At 48.4% G+C, this 12,377-nt stretch overlaps 2 protein-coding genes across 3 annotated transcripts; one reads left to right on the top strand and one right to left on the bottom strand.

Moving 5' to 3' along the window:
• Positions 1 to 760: 760 nt before the first annotated feature.
• Positions 761 to 7,059, bottom strand: PTGES2 (prostaglandin E synthase 2). 2 transcript variants are annotated; one of them, XM_040531152.1, is made up of 7 exons: positions 6,817 to 7,059; positions 5,513 to 5,707; positions 4,801 to 4,856; positions 4,065 to 4,217; positions 3,290 to 3,490; positions 2,870 to 2,987; positions 761 to 1,567 (listed from the first exon to the last, which is right to left on the bottom strand). In XM_040531152.1, exons 1-7 carry the CDS (start codon positions 7,027 to 7,029, stop codon positions 1,439 to 1,441), a joined length of 1,065 nt encoding a protein of 354 aa, XP_040387086.1. In that variant the 5' UTR covers positions 7,030 to 7,059; the 3' UTR covers positions 761 to 1,438. The 2 variants fall into 2 exon arrangements, with proteins under 2 accessions (XP_040387086.1, XP_040387087.1); XM_040531153.1 differs by lacking the exon at positions 6,817 to 7,059 and adding an exon at positions 6,228 to 6,457.
• Positions 7,060 to 8,289: 1,230 nt separating this feature from the next.
• On the top strand, positions 8,290 to 11,735 carry BBLN (bublin coiled coil protein). The gene is made up of 2 exons (XM_040531154.1): positions 8,290 to 8,446; positions 11,369 to 11,735. The coding sequence occupies exons 1-2, from the start codon at positions 8,332 to 8,334 to the stop codon at positions 11,560 to 11,562; spliced, it is 309 nt and encodes a 102-aa protein (XP_040387088.1). The 5' UTR covers positions 8,290 to 8,331; the 3' UTR covers positions 11,563 to 11,735.
• Positions 11,736 to 12,377: the final 642 nt, after the last annotated feature.

The following is a 12,377-nucleotide window of genomic DNA, read 5'->3' as shown; positions in this document are numbered from 1 at the left end:
TAAATAAAACCAACAAACATTGCCCACCCGAACTTTGTTCTTTTGGTACTACAGAACACCTTTAACAAATGCGGTGAGTCATGACAAAAAAAAGCACCAAACCAGGTGGTTTTACTGTAAACATTCTCTTTCTCCCCATCGTATAACTGAATTTGTAACTAGTTTTCCTGCTGATATTTCTTCCATTTCTGTACATTTAGGGAAAAAAAACAATAGAACTATCACAACGGCTGTTGTTATACGAACAAAGCTCCCCCCAACCCACGAAGTGCAAGTCACTGCATTACAGACAGCTTCCAGCTGCACTCGTAATATCAGCAAAGCAGTTTCCTTGAAATGTACGTTTTCTTCTGCAGAAACAACTTTTTGAAACTGATAATTAATGAAGTTTAAGCCTTGGGCTGCGGAGAGGATCGCTTGCATTCAAACTTCTATTCTCTCTCACTGGGAAAAATATCAGGCCCTTCTGCAGAGCACAGCTCAGCAGACTACATTACACATGACGATACCCCCAGTGATCGCTCCTAATTCGAGTGCTACAACAGCAAACCCTTTGTTACTCTTGTATGACAGAAACATCTAGAGATCCCAAGGATGCAGATTCCTCTTAATCCTTCTTGTTTTCCAAAACAAACAGACTTTCAGGGGTATTCCAGAGAGACATCATGCAAGACAAATCTTTAACTGTTTTGCATGAGTGATTTCTGTGTAGGGTGTGATTTGGGGGCGTTACAGGTAAAAATTCACAGATCTCACAAAGGGCACAGAAAGAGCCTTTATCCTTGCAGACCGTACAGAACCAGGTAGTGAAAGAACCGTTTACATGGAAGAGTAAAAGCTTACAATCTGTCAAGCGCAGCATCTTTTCTGACTTTGGAAGGATGCCTTTGCCAGTGTCATGGATTCCTCCAGTTCCCTCAGCACTGGGCTTACTGGATTCTATTGCAGGAAAAATTAAGAGTCATTTAAAATCTAGTATCCAGCGTCTCGCTCAGAAAAACACTTTGGATGACATGGATGAATGGAGGAAGACAGCCTGAAGCAAAAGCTGCTCAGACCTACTGTATCTGATATGGCCGTAACACTTACTAGCCAAGAAAGCAGCTTGCTTTTACAGTAACCTGCTCTGAGCACGGCTCTCACCTAAAAGAAGCCTGTTCGGCGCATTCTTCAGTTCAGTCAGAGCTTCTCCTTTCCAGCAGTGTCCAAGATCCCTTCCTTTTACCTGTCCCCGTCCTTCTAAATATCACATTCAAACTTGTGCGCAGCTGGATCCCTTTTGCTCGCTGAGACTTAGGACCCTAAATGGGACAGTCTCTGTACCTGCGCGTCAGTCCATTAGGTGTGACCAGTCCATTCAACTCTTTAAAAAAGAAAACGTCATTCCTTCTGAAGCTTTTTCCATGCAAGTACTTCAGAAAGGCAGCTGAAGCTGGCATCAGACTGCAACTTCAGCTTTTTGAATGACTTCTTCCATGCGCTGGTACCAAGGCTGAATCTTGGTGTGAACCATCATGTCGTCAAAGGCCTCCAGCCCTTCCATGACTCGGAGGACCCCATATACAGCCTGTGCCAGAGGATGAAGATTAGAATGACACTGAGAAAGTCAGTGGTGGAGAATAGCTTAGGGTAACAATGAGAGTGCCTCGATAGCCTAGAGAGTAAGGGCTCTTTGTCTGCTCTGCCATCTACTCCGCAACTCTGATTAGTAAGGAAGACTGAGCGGGCAGAAAAATAGTAAGCATGCACATGCTTTTTCCATGAGGAAATGGTAAGTAAACACAAGAATCTGCATGCAGTTATGGGGCAACAGTTAATCCAATCTCAGTAGCAAGCCCTGGTAGAAAATGCTTCACTTGCATTCCAGGGAGAACTGCTGGTGCAGGGAATGAATCATGCTCCACTCTGCTCTGCTGCCTGCAAAGACACCCCAGCAGCACTGAGTGTAATAAAACCTGTGCAGGTGTGAGGCTCTGTTCAGCACTCACTAGTCAGAGCCGTGTTCTGGCTTGTAACCTGCTTTTATCACACTTCCACAAAATCAGTAATATCCACCTACAGAAGGGTACTGCGGGCTCTGTCTTAGGGAACACTTCTCTGGAGGAAAACAACAAATGTCCTATTTTAACACAAGTATTCTAAGCCCCTTTCATGTGGGAATTGTGTTACTGCACAAAGGACATATATCTCACATAATTCGCCTTCTCTGCCTATATTCATATTCACCATTTCACGTGGATCAGCAACCAAACAATTTATAATATAGGTGTCCTGGTTTCAGTTAGGACAGAGTTAATTTTCCTCCTAGTAGCTGGCAGGGTGCTATGTTTTGGATTAGAATGAGAAGAGCGCTGATAACATGCTGATGTTTTAATTGTTGTAGAGCAGTGCTTACACCAAGCCAAGGACTTTTCAGCCTCTCTCTGTCCTGCTAGCGAGCAGGCTAGGGATGCAGCAGGAGCTGGGAGGGGACAGACCCAGGACAGCTGACCCAAACTGGCCAAAGGGGTATTCCGTACCATCTGACGTCATGCTGAACAATATATAGGGGTGGCTAGCCGGGGGGGGGGGGTGGGGGGCGGCTGCTCGGGGATAGGCTGGGCATCGGTCAACGGGTGGTGAGCAATTGCATTGTGCATCACTTATTTCGTACACATTATTACTATTAATACTATTATTATTATTGTTATTATTTTTCCTGTCTTAATAAACTGTCTTTATCTCAACTCACAGACTTCACTTTCCCGTTTCTCTCCCCCAACCCAGAGAGGGAGGGGGGAGGGTGAGCGAACGGCTGTGTGGTGTTTGGCTGCCAGCCGGGCTAAACCACAACAATAGGTCACTACAGATAGAGGAATTAGCCCCTTACCAAGTCAGCAAGATTCGGCTGGTTTCCGCCCATGAACAGTCGATGTTTGCCGATGGCTTTTACCCACTCATCAACTGCTTCGTACAAGTCTTGTCGGACATCATCTCGGAGGTGATGTCTAAATAAAGAAAAGAACCAGCCTGAAGACACTAGTTTGTTCCTTTCTTTAACCTTTCATCATCTCTAATCTTATGGGCTGGGTAATTAGGAAGGTATTTTAAGGTGAAGGGGACAGCCAGTGAATAAACAGTAGATAAGTAGAGAGGTTCAGTACCTCTGGGTAAAGAAGTACAGCTATTACTCGCATTGCATGAAACGGTTTGGTTTAAAATACTGAGCTTCCGCCCTTTGACCTCTGGAGTTCATAGCTAAGGCAGTTAGGGAACTATTCTTGTGTACTTAGCGTTCAGTGGTACCAACCTTTTCTTCAGTCTCTTGCTAATGAAGAACATGGCAATGGCCCCCATGTACTTGGCAAAGAAACCTTCCACAGTGCCAAACTTTCCCTCACGGACAATGTAATCAAAAGACGCGAAGGCTTCTCTTGGGGTACGGTAGACATTGGGGGAGATGAGGTGAACAAGCCAATCGTCAGCCCATTTTCTCCACTTCATTTCTTCCCTGCAGGCATTCAAAAGAGATTTTTCAGTGAGTAAGGTAGGGACTGCAGGGCTACAGGAGGCAGACAGAATCACAGTGACATTAGCCAGAGTTTGTACCAAGGACAAGTAACGTCAAAATCCCACCCAGCCTTGTGCTCTGGTGACCTCTCTGAAATGCACTCAGGAGCAGTAACTTTGGCAAGGCTCCTTCAATCTCTATCTAAAATTAAGACTAAAGATAGAGCACTAGCTCCTCCTCCCAATACGAGAACTAAAGCAGAAAGTACAGCCTTGGGAAACGAGTACTCCATAGCATTCCTCTGTGACATAAAGGAAAGAACAAGAAGGAAACTGGAGGCAACTGAAGGATAGTGTGACCACCACGGTGGGAACCAGACCATCTAACAACATAGTTTCAAATTATGCAAAATGCACATCAAAACACCATAGCTACTGAGGTTTTAAATATCAAGGGAGTGTGCAAAGGAGTAGTCAGTACCCACAGGACTTTACTTATGCACCACCCCTGAGGATATCTAGGAGTAGTAGGCTGTAAGCTTACTTGGAGGACCCAGAAACTTAAAAGCACTTACACTCTTACTTCTTTGACAGGATAGACTCGCTTTGTCTCCTTCTCATCCAGCATGAGCCAGTATTTATTCCCATACTCAAATACCTCCTTGCCTTGATCAGTCACAGTTTTCATAGGAGGATAAAAGGACACAATCTCTTCTAAGCTATTTCTCCTGTGGACAGAAACACAGTTCACACCTGATTTGGCTGCTACAAAAATAGGCAAGAGCAAAGAACAGATCAAAAGATTTGATGTATTAGTCTAAAGATAAGTGCATGAGCTTTCCAATTTGAAACTAGCTGCAACAGCTACTTTCAAATAACCACTATTAGCATACATTACTTTTCTGTGCCAGATTGGAAGTTTTTGCAGGCATAGAGCTTCTTTTGTCAAATGTTTTTAGTATGGATCCAAAGGACACAGGTACAACAATTTCACTCTAGATGGTATGGCTAAATGTAAGCTTAGTTTCAGAACTAACTCTAGTCCACATTTAAGCAGGTTTTACACAAAGAGAATTTCACAGGTGAAAAAGAGTAGTTCTGAAAGGTAGAAGATGTGTTTCACTGCACACGCATCCCAACATATACATGCATCATTCATTCCATCACAGCCAAGTCAGCTGGCCAAACACCCATAGCTTCAGAGGCTAAGGTCAGCAAGACACTAACAACTGACTCAAAGAGTCTTCTAAAGCTCCAGTTTTCTAGAGACAGTCTACTATCAACTCTTCTCCCATCACCCCCTTTTCTTACTTGGAAATGAGATAGGTCTTTATTGCACTGATGATCACTGAAGAGTCATTCAATTGCTGAAAACAGAATTAAGACAAACTTTTAAAAGGAACTGGTGAAATTGAAATGGAAATCTTCCAAAGCCTTTTCCCCCTCATGCTAAGGTTCCAAGTTAGTACCACAGTCCCTTTTTCCCTTCATGCATTTCCACCGGCCACCCTGCAAGCCTAAAGCCCTCATGCAGATCTCTGCAGTGATCATTTTGGAGTATCATTTCAAATTTGTCCATCATGACAAGAGAGGACCTAAGGGCCAGGTACTCAAGCAATACTAGCAGGTTTTGGATTTAGGCTCTTTGCAGCAAATAGAAAAGCAACAGTGACATTAAAAAAGCCACAGATAGTTGAATTGTCAGTAGTCTTGAGATCTCATAAGATACAAGCCATTCTTTTTACCTCTGGCACAGAACATGTCCTGCTTAAGGGCTGATAGAAGCCAAACAAGCACTGGATTACAGAGTTACTACACAAAATAACACACCTTGGAAGAAAGACTTAAAAAACTCTAATTAGACCAGGGCATAGGATGCCACAAAGCAAGGAACAAATCTTAAGCTCCTAAGAGAATAAAATATGATTTGAAGATTATACTGCATGTGACAAAGCACAGAGAGATAAAAACCTCCAAACCACCACTTATGGGGAAATCAAGCTTTCAGCATGGTAAGACTTACCAGAGTGCTTCCAGCGTTAGCTAGCAGGATAGGCACCTTTCTGTAGGAAGAGAATTTGATTTCTTTCCTCATTATTGGGTTCACTTCCACAATTTCATACGGCAGTCCATGATAATCAAGAAAAGCTCGGACTTTACTGCAGAAAGGGCATGTTTTATATTGGTAGAGGGTAAGCTGCAGGTCCCCTGCAAGCAGCTGGGGAAGGAAGAGACCACAAGCTTTAATTTTCCATTAAATAGAAACATTATCTTTATTTAACCCTTATCTTTGTTATAGTCTTAGTCATTGACATTGAATTTCAACTTCTGATAATTAAAATCTCTCTGCTAACAGATGCTATAGGGACCAAATACCTGTTTTTCTAAACCTCTACTTAACCTGTTGAAAACTCCTACTCACAGCCAAGAAAAAGTTAGATACTGACAGCTTACTGTTCTACACAAAATTCTGTAACTGAGGAAAATCACAATCGTATTTAATGGTCTTTTTTTTTAAAAAAAAAAAGCTTTTTAAATTCTATTCCCCCCCACACCCAATAGCCTTTGTGGAGCACACAGCACGGGAAGAAAAAGAGACTTTGCTGTTGATCACACTACAGCAAGGGGTGGCGGTACTATACCACAATTGATTATAGAACCACAGAGGTAAAATCTGCTGGAACATTAAAATTTTAGGCATGCATTGGCCTAAATTCAGTTTCCTTGGATTAACCAACCTGTGCTCAACTCAGAGAGGAGAACGCGGGGTAGCACAGAGAGCAAACCATCGCAGCAGGGATGTTTCCCAACACTGCTGGTACTTCAGCAATCTGACACGTGCTGGCCGGTAGTCATACATTATAAAACAAACACAGCCATCTCACTTTGCTTCTTATTTGCAACTTATTCGGTTACACAACCCTCCGTGGGTGCTGGCAAAAAGCAGCAATTATCTAACAGAGAATGCGGCTTCACATCTCAAGCAAGCTCTCAGTTCTGACAGGCACTTTGTACAACCGCTCAAGAAGAGTGTGGCTGTAAAAAATATTTACATAATTTTAAGCGGTTTCCTGACTGAAAACTGAGCAAAAGCGGCCGTGTGGTCCTCAGAGACGGCAGAACCCGCTCCGCGCCCCCCTGAAGGTGTTTCCCCCGGGCCCCGGGAGGCTCCCCGCCACCAGGCCCTGGCCTTGCGGGGACAAGGAGGCAAAGGAAGGGACTGAGGGAGCGTGGACAAAGCCTCAGGGCCGACCTTGAGGCCAGGGAGCGCGGCGAAAGGAAGGCGAGACCCGCCGCAGGCAACGAGCGGGCCCGGCGGCGCGTTACCTCAGCGGCCGAGTGCTCCCGCAGGCGGTGTTGCGCCGCCAGGTACAGACCGGTGCCGCCACCCAGGGCGAAGGCAGCGCCCAGGAGCAAGCGACGACCGCCGCCGCCGCCGCCGCCACCCCCCGCCGCAGCGCCGTAGGCTCGGCACGGGGCCCGCAGCCGCCAAGGCGACAGCAGCACAGCGACCCGCCATGCCCGCCCGGCAGTCGCCATCTTGCGGGCACGGCGCGCAGGGGCGGGGGCCTCCGAGAGGCCGCCCCGCGGCACCTCCCCGCCCACAAAATGGCGGCCGCCGCGCTGAGGTAAAAGGAGAAAAAAAAATGAAAGAGGAGCGGTTCAAAGCCGCCCCAGGCGGGCGCTGGGAGGTTGTGTGAGTGCTGAGGGCCTCTCTGGTGTCACAGGGACGCGGCCCGGCTTCCTCGCGGTGTTTATTAAATCCGGGCTCGCTGAGAAGACGCCAAATTATAAGGTTGAAGTTAAATAATGTGTCCTCTGAGGGCACGTTCTGCCCGGCGGGGTTGCTGCCTCTGACCCGCAGATACCCGCAGTGCAAACGCAACACTTCACACTGCGAATCATCCCCGTTTTCCATTACAGTCACAGTATTCATTATATTAATGTTCAATTCCCCTGCCTAGGGCACAGCAAGGGGCCCAGTTTGGCGTGGGTGCCTCTGCAGAAAGGAAAAGAGCCGGCTGTGATGTCAGATGAGGACGTAACCTTATCTTTCTTCTTCACCCCAGATACCCACTTAATTACGGAGTCTTGGAACTGGGTTTGAGCTGTTTAACTTAATGCTCTAATTGCGAGTTATTTCCATCCCAGTGACATCTCTCCCAGGGATGAAAAAATTCTCCAATGATTAGGCTTCCTCAGGCTGCATGAAGTACAACTGATAGTGTGTCAAGGACAAGGAAAGACAAAGTGAACTCGTTGTTTTGGGGCAGAGGAGATGCAAAGGTGACCCGGGGCTGGTGTGAACCGCCCAGAAGCCACGCAGAACTGGTGACAGCGGCAGGGTGCATGGCTGCAGCCTGGAGCTCAGCAGCACAGGCATCTGTCTGCTGCAGCCATGGCACTGCGGGACGCTCTGTCTGCAGGAGGTGCAGGCCTGATCACACAGATAAGTTTTCTTGGGGAAAAAAAAATCACTGGATGGCGATGGTGGTCCCAGAGACCAACTTCATTACGCATCCTAACGCAGTTTGTAGTGGCTATGGATTGGAAGGCCTTGAGGGAGCGAAGACACTGCAGGGCGAGGCAACAGCTTCACGTTGGTAATTCATTCGCGGAAAACACCCAGGAAAAGAAGAACAAAAGCCGCACACAGCGTGCGGGGAGACCGCCCCGCTAGGTGCCCGCACTGCCACCCCACCCTCCCACACACCCCACGCCCCGCACAACGCTAACCACAAACTTTACCCAGCTCCTGCCCGCCGGCCCGCGTGACGCGAGGGGAACGCAGCGCTCCCATTGGCCGTCGGCCGCCCCGCCCCCGGGCATGGCAGCGCGGCGATGGCGGGACCCAACGCGGAGCCGCCCGCGCCGCTGGGCCCCCCGGGGCGGGACGGCGAGAACGGGGCCGGGGACGGGGCCGGGGACGGGGCCGGGGACGGCTTCGGGGAGGAAGGTGCGTGGGGCCGCGGCCGGCCGGGGATGAGCGAGGAGGAGGAGGAGGTTCGCGTTCAGGAGTCACAGCGCGGGTGACACGGGCAGATCGGGGAGAGGCAGGGGCTGGGGAACGGGGCTGTGGTAAATCGGCTCGGCTGAGCCCGCTTCCAGGCACTGCTGCGGTGCCAGGTTCGTGGAGCTTCTGGTTCTGTCCCGTCAAGGTAAAGGTGTTTGAGGAGATGAGAGGACAGCAGAGCTGTGGTGTGTATGGGTGGGTCACTCGTAAAACTGGAAGTCTTCCAAAGGCTAAGCACATCGCCACTCTTGAAAATGGTGAAGAGTTGAGTTACGCTTTCCCAGACAAGGGGCAATGGGTGCAAGCTGGAACATGGGAGGTTCCACTTGAATGTGGGAAGAAACTTCATCATAGTGAGGGTGACAGAGCTCTGGAACAGGATCCCCAGGGGTGTTGTGGAGTCTCCTTCTCTGGAGACATTCAAAATGCACCAGGACACCTTCCTGTGTGACCTGATCTAGGTGTTCCTGCTCCAGCAGGGGGATTGCACTACATGATCTTTCAAGGTCCCTTCCAATCCCTAACACTCTGTGATTCCCAAAAGACCCTTTGGTTTCCAGATGTGACCTGCATCAGTGAACCTCATAGTTGTGTCTGGGACCCTCCTGCCCTGACAGGAGGTCGTTTCTGATCTGTGATACCCCGAGAGTTGTCACCGCTCTGCATCCTCCCTCAGTATTTGTGTTTGAAACTTGCTGAAGAGCTAAGAGTAGCTGTGGTGGAGAAAGTCACCAAATCTGATCCCTATCAAGTCTCTCCATTAAGTGTTCTGCTGGTGATAGGCTGGGGTTTTGTGTGCTGTAGCTGGTCATAAAGACCTGTAGATATTTCCTGGTTTAGTTGTGCTGAGACTCAGTTAAGTGTAGACCACTTCCATGACCTTAAATAGGAATTATTTATTTTTTTTTGGCAACAGTTCCTGTTAAAATGCAGGGGACTAAACAATGTGATTGCCATACTCTCGGTCAACACCTTCATTAAAAGAGGTGACTAATTTTCCTTAAAAATAAACCAAGCTTGCAACTAGCAGAAGTCAATCAAATAAAATGTTTTTACATGATTTTTTTTCCACTTCTGAAAGCTGCACAACTTAAATGGCCTTCTCTGGAGCTCTAGGCACTGAGAGTAATTAGGTTCCCACTGTGATTACAGCCTTCTTGACCAAGCTGGTGAATAATGTTAGTTGTCAGAATTAGCTGTTGTATCTGCTTGGGGTCTTGTCACTGTTAATTGGAACATGGAGCATCACACGCAGATCAAATCCTACATTGAGCTGAGGAGCTCCGTTACTCATGGACATTCGGGGGCCTGGGGCCAGCATGACCACGGGGTGCTGATGCAGAGTCCTGTTGCCCCGTGTTCACCACCCCCTGCGTGCCCCTGAGTTTCAGTGTGGGCTCTCCCTGGCATCATCCCTCTGCCTCCCAGTTTCCTGCTGGCACTGGCTGTGCCAGCTCTGCTTGCTGTGCTGGGCTCTGGGAACCCTGCCTATAAAACTGTCTGGGCTCAGCAGCTGAGTGGGGCAAAGCTGGGCTTGTGAGGCTGGGGGATTTCAGCACGGCTTCACCTTCATCCCTAGAAGCTTGCTACAAGGGTACACACATCCTCATCCCCTTCTCTGCATTCCCCATTGGCTCAGAGCACCACTCCAGCTAGGCGCTGCGTGTGTCATGCTTGGCTCTGGTGCTCTCCCAGCTGCTCAGAGAGAAGAGCCAGCGCCAGCCGGTGAGCTGTGGGCTTGTCCGACCCATGCAGGCCTCCTTCCCCGTGCCCTACCCACGATCCTCACAACCCTCATCCCCTGGGTCACAGCTTGATGCCTGCCTCCCTGCGTTCACTCAGCCTGTGCAGTTTCAGAAAGGAACACAGAACTGGTGCTCCCTGGGCTCCCCTGTAAGCCAGGGTTTCAGCCAATGCTAAATTGGCAGTTCCTAAGTAGTGTGTCAGCAGAGGTTTATCTCCTCTGGTTTTCCAGTTTGGCTTTTGGGTATTCTCTAGGACTGTGAATATTGCTTGGCACAATCCGAAAGCGTTTCATTGCAGCAGCACAGGCTGTCATCTGATTAGCACTATTAATATGCATCACTGTGAAATGCCATTGTACTGAAACTAACACTCCTGCACTTTAAGCAGATGTTTTAAATAAGAAACTAACAAGAAAACCATCTATTAGGATTACTTTGAATTAGTTTGGTTTTAACTCAAATTATCCAAAGCTTTAATGGTGCATGAAAATGCTGCGGTTGGACGTTGGACGTGGTGCTTCACACTTACCTCCCTTTGGAAAGGATGGTGGCACTACCAGCACCCTTGGGGCTCGTCCCTGCTCCTGCCACAGCAATGGCAGTGATGTTTTCGCAGTGTGAACCCAACCAGGCCCTTGTGAGTCACATCCCAGCCTGGGAACCTTAGACAAGTAATTTACAGAATGTAAACACTTGGGCACATCGCCAGAATGCCTGCATCCTCATCAGGAAAGATGATCCCTAGGGCAACTATAAAGGCTAACTCGTCCTTGGGATTTATTTGGTCCCGTAGCAGCGCGGATCACCACATACTATCAGGCAGCCTGTGCTCAGCTATTTATGCATGAGATCAAAGGCTGTCAGATATGCCCAGAATGGGTCTGGACTGCTCACAGGTAACATGCCTTTGGTCTTGTTACCAGTTCTCCAGCTTCCCGTTGGTTTCATTTGACCAGTGAATTCAATACCTGTAGGATTCATTTGCATCGTACTTGACCCACCCAGTGGCAGATAAGAACCAAAATGCTGTGGGCACGTTTTGCAAAAGCTTTTACTGCTTTCACCGACTGCAGCGACAACGTACTTGCATCGTTCAGTCTCTTATTTCCCTTCCTTTTAGAATATGCAGCAATAAACTCCATGCTGGACCAGATCAACTCCTGCTTGGATCACCTGGAGGAGAAGAATGATTATCTACATGCCTGCTTGAAGGAACTGCTGGAGTCCAACCGCCAGACCCGCCTGGAGTTCCAGCAGCAGAGCGAGCAGCAGAACATGGAAGCTGACGGGCAGGGATCACAGCCTCCTGTCTAGTGGGCTGGCCCCACACTTTCCATTGCTAAGGACATTTACTGGTCACTGGTTTAACATAAAAGTTGAATAGATGAGGTACCTTCTGCCCGTTACTTGTTCCTTCCCGTGGTAACGTCCTGCCATTCGCCTCCATGTTCTGTTTTTCTTCAGCTGTGTAACAAAGAGGTGCAGAAGCACACAGGTGGGCGTAGGAGCGTGGTTCTTTTCTCCCCCCGGCACTGACACTTGGTTAAAGCTGGTTGTAGGAAGCCTGATGCCATGCAGGTTGTTTGCAAGCAAGCTCTCGTCACAAAGAGGAAAAATGATCTCTGGTGTTTTGCACTGTTGAATCCGAGCGAGGAACGTTATGGCTCTAGTCTCTTCCCTCAAAGAGCACAGTAGGCAGGGGCTGTCCCGACTCCAGGCTCGCCCCTAGGTGTAATCTGTCACAGACAGGAGCCCTAGGCCATCTCCTGCCGTGAACTACAGCTTCCCCGTTATTCATTGCAAGAAATATTGACAGACAGTCCCAGGTAACTGGACTTTCCTATCCCATTCCAAGCAGATAAGACAAGCTACCGGGGTGATGTTTTTGACTCTTAATTCAATTGGAAGCTGCCTAACTCCTTGAGCTGCCACTAAGGACTTGAGCTTTAGAGCCAGAGCAGCCGCGTTAGTCCCCACTGCAGCATCAGCTTTGGGAGCAAAGAGACAGGGCTCTGCCTGCCCCACATGGGATGGGGGCAGAGCCCTGCCTGTACATTTTGACAGGAGTACTCGTGATCATTCTGGTTTGAAACTTTGCGATCTTGTCCGGATGGCCTGGAGCCAGCACA

This window comes from Cygnus olor, chromosome 19 (genome assembly GCF_009769625.2).
Source record: "Cygnus olor isolate bCygOlo1 chromosome 19, bCygOlo1.pri.v2, whole genome shotgun sequence".
Taxonomy (NCBI): Eukaryota; Metazoa; Chordata; class Aves; order Anseriformes; family Anatidae; genus Cygnus; species Cygnus olor.
This window is presented reverse-complemented; position numbering and strand designations above follow the sequence as displayed.